We start from the raw sequence: 18524 nt of genomic DNA on the forward strand, positions 1-18524 counted from the left end.
GTATTTACGGATAAAAACAGATAACAGGTTCTCCCAGTTTACAGCCCAACACAAATCAAATGAGTGTAGACGCTAAAGCCCACTATGAACTACATCAGCGGTCACTCCAACTGATCCAGAGACTGACGTGGAGCTGACATTTGCTATTGTTGTATTGTAAACGTGTTATGATAAATGTGGCGGTGGTGGTACCCCCCCCCCCCCCCCACATACACACACCACAAAGATGCACACTAGTCTTTGAATAGCTTTATTCTTTCCTAGTACATCTGTACAATCCACAAAGCAGCCGAGGACTAACAAAATCTCAACTGTACACAGCAGACGCCTTGGGGCACTCCTGCTTACAGCCACTTAAATAACCGGGCAGACGTCGTGGGGCCACACGACACCCGACAGCATCAGCTGGAGGACAGACATGGGGGCGGGGGGCTCAAGCCGAAGCAAAACTCAGTTCCCTTTAGAGCACTTTGTCATAGAAAAGTTCAGTCAGTGGTTTATTTACAAAGAAGGGGTAGGGCTTATCACAAGGTGGGTGTGGCTCTGGGTTTAGGGCTGGAGGTGAGACAAAAGACCCCAGTGGCGGTCAAAGCGAGGAGCTGATCTCCAATGTTTTTTCAGTAAAAGTTCAGCTGCCCTGAAACAGGTCCATGGATGCCCCTCCCCTAACCAGAGACGGGTCAGAAAGCTGCCCTCCTGCCCCCATCAGCAGGAACCATTTGAATGGGGGCATCAACGGTGTGATGAGTGTGAACTTCAACCCCACATGGAGGGCAAATAACTATCTGATGAGTTGGAAAGAAAATGAAGCACTGTAGAGAACGGAAGGCAAAGACACGCTGCAGAGACGGAGCGAGACAAGGACAGGATCGGGATTGATATGACAGATGAAAACTACAACTACTAGAATGCATTTATTGTGAGGAATGAAGACCTGACTAATGTGAAAAGTCCCAGATCCAGACGTCTGGATGAAAATGAGATTGTCATGTTTGCAGATGATGCCGTCTTCTGACTTTAAACATCCGTGTCTTGACTGAATGGATACAGATGCTGCCAACGGAGCTAAAACCAGAGGAACAACACTAAAGTGTGCAAACCAGAGTCAAAGCTGGGAAAGGATGGAGGGGCAGAAGGAAAGGACTCTGGGATATTTTGGTTCATGATTCCTTCTGCAGATCAAAAGCCACACTTCAATTCATACAAACTAGGTGCGGTTAGGTTCCTCTCGGATTCTGGTAAATGAAATGCCTCTGACAGACATGATCCCTTAAAGCTGTTTTCTTCTACTATCACCTGTGCAGGTGGCGTTTGTGGCCCCGCCCTCTGCTGGATACCCTGAGGTTGCACAATGTAGTAATGACTGAAGTCCTTCATCTGCCTAAAAGTCACAACAGCAGGTCATTGTGGTTCTGATCAGCCTGCTCATTGATGGGTCCAAGTGTGACACCCCCCCACCCCCAGGCCTGTCTGTGCTGTCCTTCCTCTGAAGATGTGCATCAGACCCGTTCAGGGCAGCAGAACTTCCACCCAACAGCCAAGTTTCAGCTCAGAACCAACCTGGCCCACTACAGCCAGTACAGTCAGGGCTGAGGGGGGAGGGTCACAGTGTGCAAAGGCCCAGAGCAAACATGAGCGCAGGACGGGGGCTAAAAAAATATTTGACCATCCTTTATTATGTTACAATAGAGTTTTTTGTAAAAACGACCTCGTCCCTTTTTCTTAGTGTTTGTGAACAACAAGGGAGAGCGGCCTCGGCAGGTTCTGCCCGAAAACAAAGTTTAATTTCTTTTCCAAAGAATAAGTGGGGAGGGGGGAGAAAACAAAAAAACAAAAAACAAAGAGACAATCCTCTCAGACCCAGTGGTAGTGGGGTCGGGTCCTCAGGACAGCCTGGACCCTCTCTGGTGACCACTGGAAGCAGCGGGAGGAGTGTGTGGAACTGGAACCACATCCCGGTTCAGAACCCGTCCACCCAAACAGCCAGGCCGCGCTCCGCCAACGTCCGGTTCACGGAGACCACCTGCAGGACACGCACAGCATCAGACGGGGGTCTGCATAAGACCTACACAACACAGAACCAGGGGAGCCGGGCTCATCCAGGAGTGTTCCTCCGTGTACCTGGACGAGCCAAAACTAGCTTTACCATGTCCGTCAGACGGCCTGCTGTGTGAGAAGAATGGCTCCTGTAATCCTCTGCATCCCAGAACCTCTGCCGAACGTCACAGACGGCAGGGTTCTGTCTCATTCTCCTTCTAAAGGAGGATCTTTCCTGTGTGACGTGACCCAGAAGTGTGTCCCTTTTGCTGACGCCATTACCTCCTTTAGAGCAAACGCCGTGCCCCTTCTCCAAAAGGAGAAAGTAAAGTCCGCTTCCAGGAGTCTTTCTGGTCACAACACTGAACACCGATGAGACAGAAGAATTGTAGACATGCAGACATACAAGCACACATGCTGTAGTCTTCATCGTATGTCTGGATGCAGTTAAGTGCTTCCTGGTCTAGAAGCTGTCAAAGAACCCCTTTACAATCAGGAGTCACTGATAACAGTTGTGTTCTGACTGTCTCACCTCCTGTACCTTACAGCCTGAAAACTATGGGAACTGTTACAGCTGGACTGAACTGACTGGTGAGGTTATTTTATACACTTTATATGGTCCAGGATGCCATATTTCCATGTTGCAGCTTTAAATAGTCCATCGGTCTCCATCGATAACGTATAGAGAGCTCATCTATCCACTGTCGCCCTGCATATAGCTGTGGGAAAGTCCCATTCTGCACACGGACCGGAAGACCTTCTTCAGGATCTCTGCTGACATTTACCGCTGGAGGCCAAAGGTCAGGAAACAGGACAATGTTTGCCTGACAATAAGTGGCAGCGGAGGGGATTTGGATGCAGCTGCTGCAAACTCTCCTCGTCAGACTGATGTCGCTTTTCTCCTCAACCTTAAAATATCTTCAGTCATTCAGACTCAAATTTAGCCTGGTGCTACAGGCCACCAGAGCATTGGTCCTGTGAGGACGGAGGCAGGAGCTAGGCGTGTGTGCACAGCCACACATGGCTCTCTGCCTCTATGGGAGGGCTCTCAGCATCACCTCAAGGAGCCATACCTCTTCTCCAAGCATGTTCCACAGGTGGACCAGCGGCAGCCCCGTGTTGTTGTCATAGTTGGATACCTTCACACAGAGCAGAGGATCGGGCCGTTACATGAAGCCGGTCTGGTGAGGCTTCAGTCGGGCGCTTGTCTCACCTGTGCCAGCAGGGCCACACCTCTGGTGATTTCCTCAAAGGCCGACGTGGCCTCTGAGGAGAAACGGTCCTCCCCTGATGGAGAAGATCACAAACGTTACACAGCTGGTGGTTCCACGAGAAAACAAGCTGCCTGCTGGGAAAACCACCAGCAGACGGCGAGGCTGAGGCAGCCAAAGAAAATGCCACCACTTCTTTGAAAAAGGATCGAATATGAACGTCCCGACTCCAATTCAGAGATTTGACTGAAGAAAAAAGTTAAAGTGACCAGCAAGGTACCTGGGAGAGGGGCGATGTTGTCCAGCAGCACCTCTGCACCTTGAAATGGTAGAGTCACAAAGTCGGATCTAAAGATAAGAAACACCACAGAGGTAGAGGTTAATGAGGGTCAGACTCTTTTGGACTTCACCTGCACACAATCACAAGAAGCAATGACACACTGAATGATGGAAGAACAAAAGGGGAACGTAATGCACAGTTCTGTCCCAAAACGCCATCCGTGCTGCTCTGTAGAGGACAGCTGAAGACCCAGTCCCATAACCTAACGTTGGCATTTTTCTCATTGATAAAGAAAATTCATCCTAAAAGTGCTTTTCTGACCATCTCTTCCGATGGTTGATGAAAAAGCCTTGTAGTAGAAAACATGCTCTCACAAAACTGAAGGGGGCGGGGTCGCTCTGTGCAAACCCAGAGGAATATCTAATGAACTCATACTGCTCTGCAGAAACTAAGTCCAAGAAAACGTTTATTATGGCTAAAAACGGCATAACCATAACTAAAGAGCACTATACGCTTTGAGATGGATTAAAGGTGAACGGAGTGGGATTCCTACAGCCTGTATATATGGCTGTTTTGGGAAACAGAACAGAATCATTTACCATAATTTAGGATTTTACCTTTACCTCATGTTTGCCTTTTTTAAAGGACATTTAAGGATTACACACATACACCCACAGTAGCACACTCTGTTTATGTCCATAAAGGTGCTCATGCATCCTGCTGACCACGTCTTAAAGTTGAGTCGGGGCAGCTGGACCTCAAGTCCAAGTGTGAACGGACCAGCCTCCTGGCCTGACAAAGGCCGGGGAACTGACCGCTTCACCTGCAGTCTGTCACTAGATGAACCTGAACCTGCTGACTCCATCAAGGTCCAGACCAGATGCTAGAGAGCAGAGGACCGCCCACAAACGGCCCGGTGGCACTCGCCTGATCTGCCGTAGAGCATCGATCTTGACTCGGTCGTAGCCTCCGTAGTCCACGTATCTGATCTCCACCTCGTTGGTCTCCTTGTAGAAGGTGATGACCTGAGCTCTCCACCAGGCTCCTTCGCCTGCAGGAGCTGCACAGATGACACCGACTGCAGGAGAGAGGAGAGCAGGTGAGCTGCCACAGGCACACTAGAGGAGGTCCGGATGCTGGGACAGGAACCCACCTTCAGCAGGGGACGGCAGCGCCGGCGTGCCGGGCTGCGAGTAGCACAGAAACATCTGCTGGTCCAGGCTCCTCAGGGCGTGGTAGGTGGGGTGGGTGTGCTGCTGGACAAAGATGTGGCCCGCTGACACGATGTTGACCACGATCACCTCCACCGTCACGCCGCTGGGCAGAAGCAGCTGTAGAGACGAGCACACAGGACAGGCCTCAACATCCCTCTTCAGCGTCCCAGACTGCCAGCGCAGAGCTCGTCCTTACCCAGGACGTCATGGGGAGCGAGGGCAGCGTGAGCGGTGGTGGAGGGGGCGCGTACAAGTTGGTCAGGTCCAGGTCTTTGAACTTTTTGCCGATAAGTGAGAGGGCTTTGTCCACCTGCTGCTGCTCACCTGGAGAGAAGTGAAGGGGTCAGAGGCTCATGGGGAGTCCAGGTGTGTCCCTGTAACACTGCCTCACCCTCAATGTGACAGATCTGGAAGTCTTGTGTGTACGGCAGGGTGGAGATGTAGATCTTTGCACCAGAGCTCTGCTTCAGGTAGCTTACGTATCTCCCCTGCTTTCCGATCAGCCGCCCCACAAAACGCTGGAAGAGAAAGTTGGCGAGGTCAGGACGCCGCTCCGTCTGCAGCCTTTAACGCCCGGAGGTTCTACTCACATTTGGCACTTCGATCTCCCAGATGACGAGTCCTGAGCTGGAGGAGGCGGCGCCGCTCGCCTGGCCCTCTGCAGCCCCCATGGTGCAGCCGCTGTCCACAGAGTCCATGCTGTTGACGTCAGAACCTGGACACAGAGACGCAGGAGAACATGCAGGCTGTCCTTCAGATCCCATCCTGAGTTTGTTTGAAACTTCAACTCTTAAGCTCTAGTTCTGCTGGTCTCATGAGTGGGAAGTTACAGGAGGACAGGTGAGACAAACGTGATCATCACCACGGCAACTGTCAGGGCAGCAGTTCCAGAGCCACAAACGCAGTCTGCTATTAGGAATCCAGGCAGAACTGGGCTCAAACGGAAGTTCTGAAGGGACGTTTCAGATCAAATGTCTGTCTCTTCATTGCCGACTCTGCAAATCGTTTGAAATCTCCCTTTTCTCCTGGACCCCACCCTTCTATGTCTTCTCTCAGACTGCATACCCCATCCCTTCTTTTGGGGTTTAACCCTGACCCGGGTCAGCACAGGTGAGCCTGGGTCATGCTGCTGTAACCTATTTGGTTACTACCTCTGGGGTAGTTTAGCCTCTGCTACCCCATGCACCACCTGCGCTACACCTGCCCTATGGATCCTCTGTTGCTCTCCCCAACATGACTTAAAATTACCCATCAGCCCCCAGCCACAGCAGGGCCGAGCCCTCCCCTCACCTCCGGACTGGTCCGTGTCTGCCTCACAGGTGATGTGTGCTCCGTTTTTGAGGCCGAGCCCATTCAGCCTCTTGATGGCGCTGTCCTCGGTGCTGCTGTCAGGCTGGGACGAGCCGCCGTCCTCTGACAGGTGGCTCACCTGGACGGCCTCGGCCGGTCTGTCGAAGGCGCTGCTCTGCAACTCCTCGCTGCTGACGCCGTCCTCAGAGTGGCATGTGCTGCAGGCGGAGTCCTCCGCCAGCGCCACTCCCTCTCCGCCTTTCTCTTTGGTGTTTAAAGGGGGAGGGGCTTGGTGGGAGGGTGAAGACCAGCCGTCGCTACGGACCTCATCTGTCCGAGGAATACTGGCCCCACCAGCGCCCCATCCTGCTGTTGAGGAGCAGCCATTGTGGAGCTGCTCCTCTGCTACGCCTCCTGGCGACGAGCTCGTCAGGACTTGACAGTGAAGTGACACCCCCGCCTCCTCCTCCTGTAGGCGTGGCTCCTCGCCGGTCCGGCCGCGGTCCGGCTCCCTGCAGCTGGAGACCCCGAGGACCTCCTGAGTGGCTGCAGAGATGACCTCGGTTATAAGTCCAGCTGCCAGGAGCTCCAGCTCCTCCGCGCCTCCCTGGAGGGCGTTTTCTGCTGAAAAGGTGGGGCACGTGGGCGTGCTGGTCAGGATGTGTTGATGTAAATTCTGCACAGATGGGGGGGGCGTCTCCAGAGGGTCAGCCTCTGACGGGGTGCCCCCGGAGCCTTTGGGGGGGGTGTGCGGGCAGATGAACTCGTGTTGCGAATGGACAAAACCCTGATGCTTCGCAACTTCACCCTCTGGCTCTGGTCGCTCCGCGTCAGTCAGAGGCGCCGCTGTGCACGAGATGCTGACATCACAAGCCTGGGGGGGCAGGTAGGCCCCCCCGGAGGCTCCTGAAGCGACTCCTGAGTCTTCATCTGGACGTCTCTCCAACGAAGCAAACAGGGAGCCCCCCTCTGGCTCCGTGTGCTCCTTCAACAGTCGCTCTGAGAACTCCTGATCTTCATGAGAAGCCAGAGGAGAGTCTGGGGCCTCAAACTCCCCCAGGCCTGTTCTGCAGGGGGGCGGCGAAGCATCTTCACAACCTAGGTCCAGTGAAGGTGCTGTTTTAGAGTCCTGGGAGCCCCCCTCATGCTGTGAGCTCAAGTCATTGACCCCTGCAGGTCTGAGGGTGGGGCAGTCTGCTTCCTGTGGGCAGTGCACAGTGCCTTTTTCAACCAAACCATTGCTGCCTTCAGCCTGACATGCTTTAAGGCTCACAGGGGTGGGAGGGGCCTCTGACGCGCCCTGGCCGACCAGCCGCTCTTTCTTCCGGGAGGTGAACCACCACCAGCCGATCAGAACCAGGACCCCAGGCAGCGTGTAGGGAACCACAGAGCGAAACCTCAGAGGCATTTCCTCGGTAGTCCGACAGCTGAAAGACAGAGAGACCCCCCCATCAGGAGAGCAAAGACACAAACGACCGCCATGCAGACGACGATCATGCAGACAACCACGCAGACGACCACCACGACAATCACAACCAAGCTGACGACAACCACGCAGAGGACAATCACGTAGCTAACAGACAATCAAGCTAACATTGGCAGTGCTGCAGTAAATGGAGATCTATCAGTTCTGATCCAAATTCCAGCTCAGACTAGAAAAACAAAGACGTTCATGGATCTATTGGTCTGCAGGTGGATGATCAGAATGGGGGAAGCCACAGAGAAGGTAGACTATGGCCCCGCCCACCGTATTTTCTACGTTACAAATACGCTTTTTTTTCTCAACTGCTCCCGATTATCAACAACTGGAATAGAAAAATACTAAGGAATGTCGTTTTTAATCTTTAATCATGTCCATCACGAGAAAAGGCTCCCAGAAGACGTTAAAAACACAGAAATGGTTTCCATCGGAGTCTGTAACAAGCTTCATTCTAACCGCTATCGGATGACAATTACGACTTTTGATTGACTTGTCCTCCCAGTGCGCTCTGGTCTCAGAGAGACTAGAGGGGAGGGGGCTTAGCTGGTCCAGTGGAGGCCCGTCCGGCCTCTGAGAAAGCCCACTCCGCCTGGAGGAGCTTCAGGGTGGAGCGGTTCAAGCCGGACTCGGACCCCCAAGGCCTTACATGAGTTCTGGGGCCTCACTAGACCACCACCCTGTGATCCAGTGTAGCTCGGTCCGGATCCGTCATGTTGGTTCAGTGACAGTCTGTAAGATCATGCAAAATCCTCCATCTGCTTTAAACTATCCAGTTCCAGGTTCTCCTCCGTGAACATCTACAGATGACCAAGTGAAGGAATCTGAATCCAGCCTCAACCTTCCAGCTGCGTTCAATGAGTGTTGTTTGCCCCCAAGTTAGCGCTGGACTGCAACAGGAGCTGCAGAAACATGGACAGCGCTCTAAAACCGGGTTAAGTTAGATTATTTATCCGTTTTACGACCAGCAGCCTTTGCAAGCCCATAAACATTCCCGATAAACTCCCACATCAGCTCCCTTCACCGTCAGCACGCTGGAAAAAGCACGGGGGCTGAACACCTCCTGCTGCGTTCAGGTGCAGCTCGGACAGAAGCGTAAAATGGTGGTGCGGCACAGGTTCACCTTGAACAAGGGTACGGCACACGACCGAAGCCCAGCCCGCCGTCACACCAACGTCTAGCTGCACTCCTCGTGACCTTCACACGAACACGCGCCGTGACTTCAGAGCCCCGCGTGGAGGCGTGGCCGAGCTCTGTCCTCGAACTACAATCTCATCATAGCGACCCGAACAGCCGAAGCGAAGGAGGCCGAGCCGTCCGTGAACGTTCCTCGTGCAGCAAATGCAGGTCACCAAGTGAGCAGCACGTGCAAATTAAAAAAAAAAAAAATACAAGCACGCGGGACTGTCCGTTTGACGGTCAGCTACTGAACTCGAACCACGAACCACACATCATCCTCTCACAGTTAAATCCCGCCGCCGCGCCAAGCTCGGCTGTCCGACACGGAGTCTAACTGCGGACACGGAGCCGCTGCTCGTGCTGCGTTCACGGACATGCGCGCCTGCTGGGTCAGTAGTCCTCCCTGCAGCTGCCAGTCGGGACAAAAATAAAACACTAGTGACCACATGTCCCGTCACTCGCCGTGCTGAACACCAGACCCACGGAGCCCGGGCCACAGCCGGCTCGCGACAGGCAGCCGGTGTCCGCCGCGGTGCACAGGCCCTGACCGGTTTAGCACTCACAGCTCGGCACCTGGTGAGAGGGGTTACCTGCTCGCTCCGGAGAACTAATATGACGTCACAGCGCACCTGAGAATTAAAATCTGCACGTGCTCTCAGCGGCATCCCCTCTGCACCGGGGTGACTGCTCCGTTACGTCATCGTGACCTCGTGTGGGGGCAGCTCCGACCCTCGCGGACCCCCGGGTCTGGAAGGAGCCCCTCACGGCCGGGAGCACGTGCGTGCGTCACGCACAGTCAGAGGACGTCTTCTGAGTGCGCCGCGCGGGCCTCAGTCCTTCAGGCTAGCATGCTAACGGTCCTAGCACCGAAGCCCCGAGCCTGCGCCCGCGCACCGAGACCGGACCGGGTTCGGTCCAGGTGCAAACGGGCTCAGTGCTCGATGGGTCCGAGCCGTAACGGGACTCGAAAAACAGCGCCTGCACTTTCAGTAACACAACAGGGACAAAGGCTAGCTCGCTGCAGCTCCGCCGGTGCAGCGAGCGGGCACGCGGGTCAATGACACGGGAGCGCCGCTGTCAAGCCGGAGTCCGCGCGCACTCCGGAGGGACGGACGGACGCCGGTGGTGCCCATGACCGCAGCACTGCCCCGCAGCCAGGACGCAAGCTGGAGCCGGACTCGGAGTGGACCAGAGTCCGACTCTGCGGATGATGAGAAGCTCTGGCCGCAGCTCCGCGCGCGTCCGTACTCACCGTTAGACAGGAGCGTCAGAGCCGCCACGGTGACGGCGGAGCGGATGGCAGAGCTATGTAGACGGTCCGAGTGCCGCTCTCCTCCCCACGTGCTGCACGACCTGCACCAGTCTGAAAACATCGACCAAACAGCTGGTTAAATCTCGCGATACTAGACAACGGAGTCTCACGAGAAGCGAGGGTACAGTCATTCGAGCCCGTGTCAAACACGCACGCGCATGTGTAAAGCTGCTCTTCCTGGGATTTCTGTCTATGGAAGCATTTCTGTAGCATAAATACAAATAAAAGTCAATGCCAGAAATACTTTTTCATTTTAACAATGTAACTGCATCAAATGACTCAAATGTAAAATTAAAGATCAATCCTTGAAACTTATTTTTCATTTTCTACTTCAACTGTGACAAAATTTAAGCGAAAATGCAAAGATGGGATTGCATTTTTGTTTTCACATCCAGCGTGCAAAAAGTGTAACATCATTCAATTGCAGTTAGCATTTCCATGAGGGAGGGAGACACAGACATGTCTCTGAGCGGAGCAGCCAGGCTTGTAGCTTCATGTTAGCGGCAGGGGAGGGTGCTTTGTTACTCTGTGCGCTCCTGATTGTTTACACTGTTTCTCAGTTCTGCGCAGCAGCATTTCTGCGTTCTGTGGCCCTGAGCTTCGGACCGCAGCTGGACGCCCCGTGGGTCAAAGCTTCCCCCGGACTAGCTTCATCTTTGGACGGCGATACCGTATCAAAGCACCCTTAAGCTAGTTCGAAGCTCCGGACCACAAAAGGGGAAATGCTGCTACGCAGACTGACAAACCATGCAAACAACCACATGAATTTGGTTTCCAGTGGTGTCCAGACAAAATAAAGGCTGATGTAATTCCCACATATTTACATCCAAGATGTTAATTGCTGCATTACCCGCATAGAGTTCAAGTTCATCCACGGCTAAATGTTGTTAGCGCGTATTAGCCTAATGCTAACCCGTCTTCTGGGTCCTTGCACCCAAGAATAAAGCACTGACCACATGGATTTAAAAATTATGAGTGAGAAGGTCCTTAATAATAATCATAACACCAATAAGAAGATCCTCTCCTGATATTTTCCGCTGATCTTGCTGTTTGAGGACAGCTGCAGCCCCATAAACAGCGCTAGCACATATTTCGCAATGCTGAACTTTTGCCGTTTGCTGGTTGGACCAACAACGCACTGACGTCATCGCCCCGCCTCCTTCCTGGAAATGCTGACTGGAAATTAATAATGCAACACTTTTTGCGTGGTGCATGTGAAAATGAAAACCCATCTTTGGATTTTTTCTTTAATTATGTCACAGAATCAGCAGTGTTAAAGAAAAAACTGAAAAAGTATTTTGGAGGATTTAATTTTCGTCTTAGTTTTGTGTCATTTGATGCAGTGACATTTTGAAAATGAAAAAGTATTTCTGGTATTAAATTTTATTTTTAATTATACTACAGAAATGCTTCTGCCTGGTTTCTATTGCTCTATTCTAACTGTCAGCTGTAACTGCCTGCTGTTGAAACTAGGGGTGTGAACTGGCAAGAATCTGATGATCCGATACGTATCACGATATTGCAGCGGAACACTTTTTCTTTCTTTTTTATAAAAAACATGACTTAGAAAAACTCTACCTGAATTTTAATACGTCTTCCATTGTAATAAAATTGTCAAATTCCGTTTATTTAATGATGTTAAGCACTGCAACTGTATCTCATTTAGAAGTTGGTTTTACCCAAACAAATTCATGGAGCTTTTATTTTCGGAACTTTAAATATAGAAAGGGAACAGTCAGCATTGTCTGATTTCCACAAGAAAATATTTTTCCACACCACTCGCAGGGCTAGCAGCGGTGGGGCTGACAGAGGCGGGGCTATCGGTACGGTCCCTCTGACCATTACCGGGACATTCATACACATTCACATACCAGTGGAGACACACTGGAGGCAGGGGAGGAGGAATTGTCTTGCCCAAGGACACAATGACAGAAGACTGGGGAGAGTGGGGATCGAACCACTGACCCTTTGATCATTGGACGACCTACTGAGACACTGCCTCCTATTATCTCACTGTGCCTGATAACGAACACAAAATTAACACTCAAAACATCTGTAACATCTGTATAGAATGCCTGACATTCTCCCAATACCATGAACTCACCATCAGTGCTGACAAATATTTAAAAAACTGGAGGCCTAATTGTTGAAGGGAAAAAATGCATTTGAATCAACGACTGAGCAGGTAAACCATCATTATTGTTCTTGAAAACAAGCATTTTGCTCAGAAGGTAAACATCCATTTTGTTATTTGTGGGTTACAAACTGAAAGTGATTTCAGTTTTTAGGCCAGAAAGCCAACCACAGATAAAATCTGGATTATACATGGGGAGATCCTGACAGATTATTGGGATGATCGGTGAGGAGACATGACGGTCTTTGGGACTCTAATCTTGGATGTATTCATGGCTCCCAGATCCACTGACAAGCTGCAAGAGTTTAAATCTGCAAAGAATACAACAGTACTGATAGTACAGAAAGTAAAGTAACTTTTGATCTCCAGGGGCCTCATTTATAAAACTTTGCGTAGGATTTGTGTCAGAAGTGGCGTACGGATGAAACATAGGATGTGCGTACGCACAGAAATATTCGGAGTTATAAAACCGTGCGCACGCACATCCTACGCATCTTTCTCTTAATAAATCACAACCAATTCTAAATGCAGTGCAGCTTTTGCGGCTTCATGACACGCCCATAGTTGCCCATAAATAGTCCGTGAAACGCCCACAAATTAATATTCATTGATTGGGAAACCATGGCAAACACAGAGAGGAAATCAAAAAAACTTCACTCAATGTGAAGTAGAAGTTATCGTTGGCGAGGTGGAAAAGAGGAGAAAAGTGTTGTTTGGAGGGCACAGCGTGGGCATTACTAATGCCAAAAAGGCACTTGAGTGGCAAACGGTGGCAGACGCCGTAAATGCTGTAGCCTCACAACCTCGGACCGTGAGTGCTCCGGTAACGCCGGGCCCAAAAGCCCGCAGAGGTCCAACAGGACGGCTCGAGGGAGTCGGAACCGGCTCATAAGGGACTACTTTCTATTCTTGTCCTGTTAGACCTCAGTGCAGCCTTTGACACTATCGACCACGGTATTTTACTCCATAGACTAGAGCAGGACATAGGGATCAGAGGATCTGCTCTCCAGTGGTTTAAATCCTATCTTTCCGATAGGTATCAGTTCGTTCATGTAAATGGCCATTCCTCTCGGTGCACTCGAGTCAACTATGGAGTCCCACAGGGCTCAGTCTTGGGACCGATCCTGTTTACGCTTTATATGCTACCCCTAGGAAACATAATCAGGAAACACAGCATTAATTTTCATTGTTATGCCGACGATACGCAGTTGTTTTTATCCATGAAGCCTGACCAGAATGACCAGATAGAGAAACTGAACGCCTGCATCAGTGACATCAAGACCTGGATGACAATTAATTACCTCCTCTTGAACCCAGAAAAAACTGAGGTCATTATACTTGGTCCTAAAAACCTGAGAGATGCTCTGTCTGCTCAGATAGTCTCCCTGGATGGCATAAGTATAGCCCCTAATTCCACAGTTAGAAACCTTGGGGTTTTATTTGACCAGGATTAATCATTTAAGGCTCACAAATCTCAGGCGTGTAGAACTGCCTTTTTTCACCTGCGGAATATTAATAAGATCAGAAATCTACTTTCTAAGAGTGATGCTGAAAAACTCATCCATGCATTTGTTACGTCGAGGCTGGATTACTGTAACTCCTTGTTAGCAGCGTGTCCTAAGAGTTCCTTAAGAAGTCTCCAGCTTGTTCAGAACGCAGCAGCTAGATTGTTAGCTGGAACTAGCAGAAGAGATCACATCACTCCTGTGTTAGTTTCGCTCCATTGGCTCCCAGTTGATTCTAGAATTAAGTTCAAGATCCTCCTGTTAACCTATAAGGCCTTACATGGAATGGCCCCGTCCTATGTTAAGGACCTCATAGTCCCTTACCATCCAATGAGAACACTTCGCTCGCAAAACGCAGGACTGCTTGTGGTTCCTAGAATTAGTAAAAGTACGGTTGGAGGTAGAGCGTTTAGCCACCAAGCCCCTGTCTTATGGAATAAACTCCCAGCTCATGTAAGAGAGGCCGACTCAGTTTCTACATTCAAAGCTAGACTTAAAACATTCCTCTTTGGACAGGCTTATTGTCAGACTAGTTAGTATTCAGAGATTATTTAACTTAATGTTAATTTGTTTAAATTAAACTTAATAATAACTATTTCTTTTAAAAGGCTGCTAGAAGTTGAAGCTGGGGTAACTATGGTGCACTGGGGTTCTGTCCTCTTTCCTTTTTTACTTCTACCCTTCCTCTCCTCTATTCTTGATCATAATTTATCATTTAGTTCTCCATGCCTCTGTCTGGTGCAGTGCGATTCATGTATTGTCCCTCTTTTCCTCTCCCCTCCTGGGGAGTGGGAGTGCTTCCAGACTCCTGTTGGTTCATCCGTGCTCCAGTTCCTGACCGTTTACCTCGCCTTTGCTCCTGCTCCTACACCTGGCTGTGGATCCTGCCTCTGGCTCATCTCTGGCTCGTCTCTGCTCTGTGCCTGACCGAGTACCTCGTCTCTGCTCCTGCTCCTACACCTGGCTGTGGTTCCTGTCTCCGGCTCGACTCGCGCCTTTGACTGTCCCCACAACCACGGCTGGATGAAGCTCGTCTGCTGGACTTTATATATGTAGCTGTAGTTTTCGATTAGTTAATTCTTCTCTAAGAGTTCTCATAAATTGCCTGTCCGTCCTGGGGGAGGATCCCTCATTCATGTGGGCACCCCTGAATTTTCTTCGTTTTTTCCGGAATCCGGTTTTTTGGAGTTTTTCCTTACCGCGAAGGGGGGTCTAAGGGCAGTGATGCCAGTATAGCTTAGTCAGTTTGTTAGTTCATTTTAGTATTTTCCTATTGAACTCTTTGTATTCATGATCCTTCTGAGTTCATGTTTCACTTCGAAGCCCATCGAGACGACTGTTGTGATTTTGGGCTATACAAATAAAATTGAATTGAATTGAATAAGCCACTCATAAGCAAGTCTTCTTGCTGTCTAAAGATGCGTTCACTCCGAATTCTTCCATTTGCCACATCTTCTAAGAGCGCAAGATCAGCCATTGTGCGTCATTACGCATTGTGATGGGGCATTTTATTTCCCTCCATTTAATTACATCTGACAAGCTACAGATGTCGGTAATAATCCACGTGGAAATGGGAAATTGTTCAGCGCAAATGTAATTTCTTGTTGCTTTCTGAATGGTTGAGACATACGCCATACATTGTTTTATCAAAAATAAAACAAACTAAAGGCATATGCATGAATACCATAATTCTGTAGCTTATGAAGAAATGTTTTAATATGAAAACAACTTTCCCCAGTGGACAATTAATGCATCTCTCTATCTATCCATCTGTCTGTCTGTCTGCACCTATATCTGCTCCGCCAGACGGACACATTGACGAGAATATCAGTTTTGTACATTATTTCGTTCTGTTAACTATATTATTTATGAGGATGAATTGCACAACATGCCAATACTGCAGAACATATTTCACTTTTCTTTTTCCAAATAAGTGTTCATTTGAATTTCTGTTGTAATTTTCGTTTGATTTTTTTTATTTGTTTCACTGCTGATCGATCAAACGGGTGTTCGTGTAGCTGTTAATTGTAAGACTTGCTTTGTGAAGTCTTCATGTTATTTCTGAGAGGCAGTATTGTCATTTTCACTTTCACGTGTTTCTTCCATCTGCTGACGGCGTCGCCGTTTCTCATTTCACCCGTTTTTGTGCGTACGCCTGGGTCAGAGCTTGCGTGAAGGACCGCACATTTTCCCGTCAAGTTAGCTTTTTATAAATCTCAACTACTGAGTAGAGAGTGGCGTACGCTTTTTTTTGTGCGTACGGAACCTTTATAAATGAGGCCCCAGGTAGTAGAAACAGCTGGGGGTGGAGGGTGGGTGCTTCCTGTCATGATAAAGACCCCTTAGAACAGTTTTTTTCAACCAATGTGCCGTGGGAAATTGCCCTCATTCACTGATCTAAAAACATTTCGCATCTCCAGGATATCAGATCTGTTCATCCAAACAGGCCCTGATAAAACACTGAGTAGTTAGGAATATGAAAGATCATAAAATACTTTTTACTTTGTGTTTATTTTATTCTATTAAAGACATTTTGATAAGAATGACGGTACCACGATTCAGCTGCAGCTTCAGCTCTTTTTTCAGAAAAGTCCCGCCCCCTTTAACTGTCTCCACCAATCATTCTTGGAGGTTTAATCACATGTCATCAGTCTGACCAATCAGAAGTGGTTAAAGTCTTCACTTCCTTGTTCCGATTCTACACATAAAGTCGTTCAGTTCCAACAAAAATACCAGCTACAGCTCGTCTATAGCGGTGCAGCTTTCCACAGAACCGGTATCAGACCGTGGAACAAGTGAACAAAACAATGAAGCTCCGAAAACCGATCTCCAGCCGTATTATGCACTACATCTCCCATGATGCATTGGGTTAAAGTGCGTCTTAGCACACAATGAGCCTTTCTTTCACGTCTTGAAACAACAACGAACACACATCAACCAGTTTTTAAATCTTCTAACTTATTTCATCTTTTAGAAAAAACAGCTGCAACTTCCAGCTTTTTCTGCCACAATTATCACAAAAATGTATGTGAGATTGTGGAGGGACTGTAGATCAATACAGACTATGAGTTTCTCCTTTTTTTAAATTTTGGATGCTGGTGTGCTGCTGGATTTTTGTCAAGATTAAAGTGTGCCGTAGCTTCAAAAAAAGGTTGAAAAAACTGCCTTAGAAGTCCACCACTACATGTTCTTAAGAGAAGCTCAGTGCTGGTTCTGGTTAAGGGGCAAACAACAGGAACATCTACAGGCCGGTTTTGACCATCTTGGTTCTGGTCGTCCGTCATGCAGGACCTCCCGCCTCCACACAGGTCAACACAGACTCAGGCCGAGGGGCAAAACATTTTATTACCAACACTGGAATAGTTCCATTTTGTGTATTATTATACAGAAACTAAGGGCTTTACAAAACCAAAATGATACAATATCACAGCTATGTACAGTGTAGTAAATATACCATCTCAAATTGTACACAAAGTATTTACAGTCGTCACACACGGCATTAAAAACAAAACGGACCAGAACTCTACAGACGTTAGATTTTGCATAACATCAAATAAAACATGCCACATTTTACAAACCAGACGGTTCTTAAATTAGTGCAAGTGGACCGCCTGTCTCCAGGCGTCCCGCTGTCCAACATGGCGAGCCTTCAGGCGCTGAACGTCAGTGAAGCCGCGGCGAGGAACCGACTTTCTACAAGCCCAAACTCAAATCTATCAGACCTGTAGATTTCCACAAGCCAATCCCCATGCAGCATCCCAGCTGAGTGGGCGGAGCTGTGGCCAGAACTGACTTCCACGTCTCTGAAGAGTCCTCCGTACGTGCTCTGACCTCCGACCTCCACGAGACATCCTCTCGGTCGGCATACTCCTCTCTGATTGGTCGAGAAGCAGGAAGTGCTCTGTAGACCAAACCCAGTCATAGGTCCAGAACGCCATCAGCTGTGCACACCTGTGGGAGGGCCGGCGCTGTCAGGTGAAGAATGGAAGATACCTGAAGACCGCAGACAGTGAGGCTCCTGAGGACGGAGGCCAAGGTTGTCCATGACGTGGTGACAGTTCTGGCTGCGGGGGTGGGGGCAGTCAGAGCAAATGAGAGACGTGAACACTCTTCTCGCCATCAGCAGCAGGCGTGTTTTACTGCAGCAGGAGTGATGAGCGCAACCGTGACGAGGTGTGATGATGTCAATACTTCAGTCACAGCATGTGGGTTGAGGAATAAAAAGGAAGTTACAACAGGAATTTACAGACAAATACTGCAGGGGGCGCTGCCGTGAGCAGGCGGGGGCGCTGCCGTGAGCAGGCGGGGGCGCTGCCGTGAGCAGGCGGGGGCGCCGCCGTGCTCCTGCCCGATCTTCCCATAAAATGCACACGTGGAAGCCCCGACACACCCACGGGGCGTGGACGTCCATCTATGTACACAGCCAGCTGCTCGTTGCTGCTTCCTGAGCTCCGCCCACATGTCAAAGGTCAGCCTCTGTCTGCTGTTGATTGGCCACCTCCTGGGTTCTCCCATCAGCAGAAACATTTACAGCGCGGCCTCTACACGCGCCGCACTGTCCCAAACTAAAGACAGGAAAGGAAAAATCCCCAGCAGAGCCACTCGACTTCGTCCTCTGCCACGTTCCTCGGCATAAAAGTCCCACCGCCGCCGCTTTTTCCAGAGCAACGACCACGAGGAACCAGAAGATGAAGAGCAGAGAGAGCCACGTCTGCTGCCCTTCACACCATCTTCTTGATACTGGGCCTCTTGAAGCTGCCGGCGCTGCGCTGCTTTTGCACCTGACTTGCTGAGCCGTGGCGAGTGCGGCCCCCGCTTGAAAGGGCGGAGCTGGGGGACAGCTGGACGTTTTCTTTGTCCACACCTGCAGAACAGCACAACAGCC

The 18524-nt window shown here is 49.9% G+C and overlaps 2 protein-coding genes across 9 annotated transcripts in view; both read right to left on the reverse strand.

Annotated features, from left to right (window-relative positions):
* Window positions 1–234: 234 nt before the first annotated feature.
* On the reverse strand, window positions 235–10162 carry akap1b (A kinase (PRKA) anchor protein 1b). Of its 5 annotated transcripts, none has more exons than XM_023961967.2 (11): window positions 9941–10162; window positions 6033–7459; window positions 5333–5457; window positions 5134–5260; window positions 4939–5066; window positions 4682–4859; window positions 4456–4606; window positions 3529–3596; window positions 3251–3324; window positions 3111–3176; window positions 235–2023 (listed from the first exon to the last, which is right to left on the reverse strand). In XM_023961967.2, the coding sequence occupies exons 2-11, from the start codon at window positions 7438–7440 to the stop codon at window positions 1961–1963; spliced, it is 2388 nt and encodes a 795-aa protein (XP_023817735.1). In that variant the 5' UTR covers window positions 7441–7459; window positions 9941–10162; the 3' UTR covers window positions 235–1960. The 5 variants fall into 5 exon arrangements, with proteins under 5 accessions (XP_023817735.1, XP_023817738.1, XP_023817737.1 ...); XM_023961970.2 differs by lacking the exon at window positions 9941–10162 and adding an exon at window positions 9318–9744; XM_023961969.2 differs by lacking the exon at window positions 9941–10162 and adding an exon at window positions 9279–9483.
* A 6803-nt stretch (window positions 10163–16965) lies between these two features.
* nf1a (neurofibromin 1a) overlaps window positions 16966–18524 on the reverse strand; it is a 91641-nt gene continuing 90082 nt past the window's right edge. For 3 of the 4 annotated variants that reach the window (XM_078929600.1, XM_078929599.1, XM_023961964.2), the window contains exon 58: window positions 16966–18503. In XM_078929600.1, coding sequence (XP_078785726.1) covers window positions 18361–18503 — 143 coding nt within the window. In that variant the 3' untranslated portion in view covers window positions 16966–18360. The remainder of the gene's footprint in view (window positions 18504–18524) is intronic. The other variant, XM_023961965.2, reaches the window with a different exon arrangement.

The sequence above is a fragment of the Oryzias latipes genome, chromosome 13, assembly GCF_053564925.1.
Source record: "Oryzias latipes strain Hd-rR chromosome 13, Olatipes_Hd-rR_3.1".
Classification (NCBI taxonomy): domain Eukaryota; kingdom Metazoa; phylum Chordata; class Actinopteri; order Beloniformes; family Adrianichthyidae; genus Oryzias; species Oryzias latipes.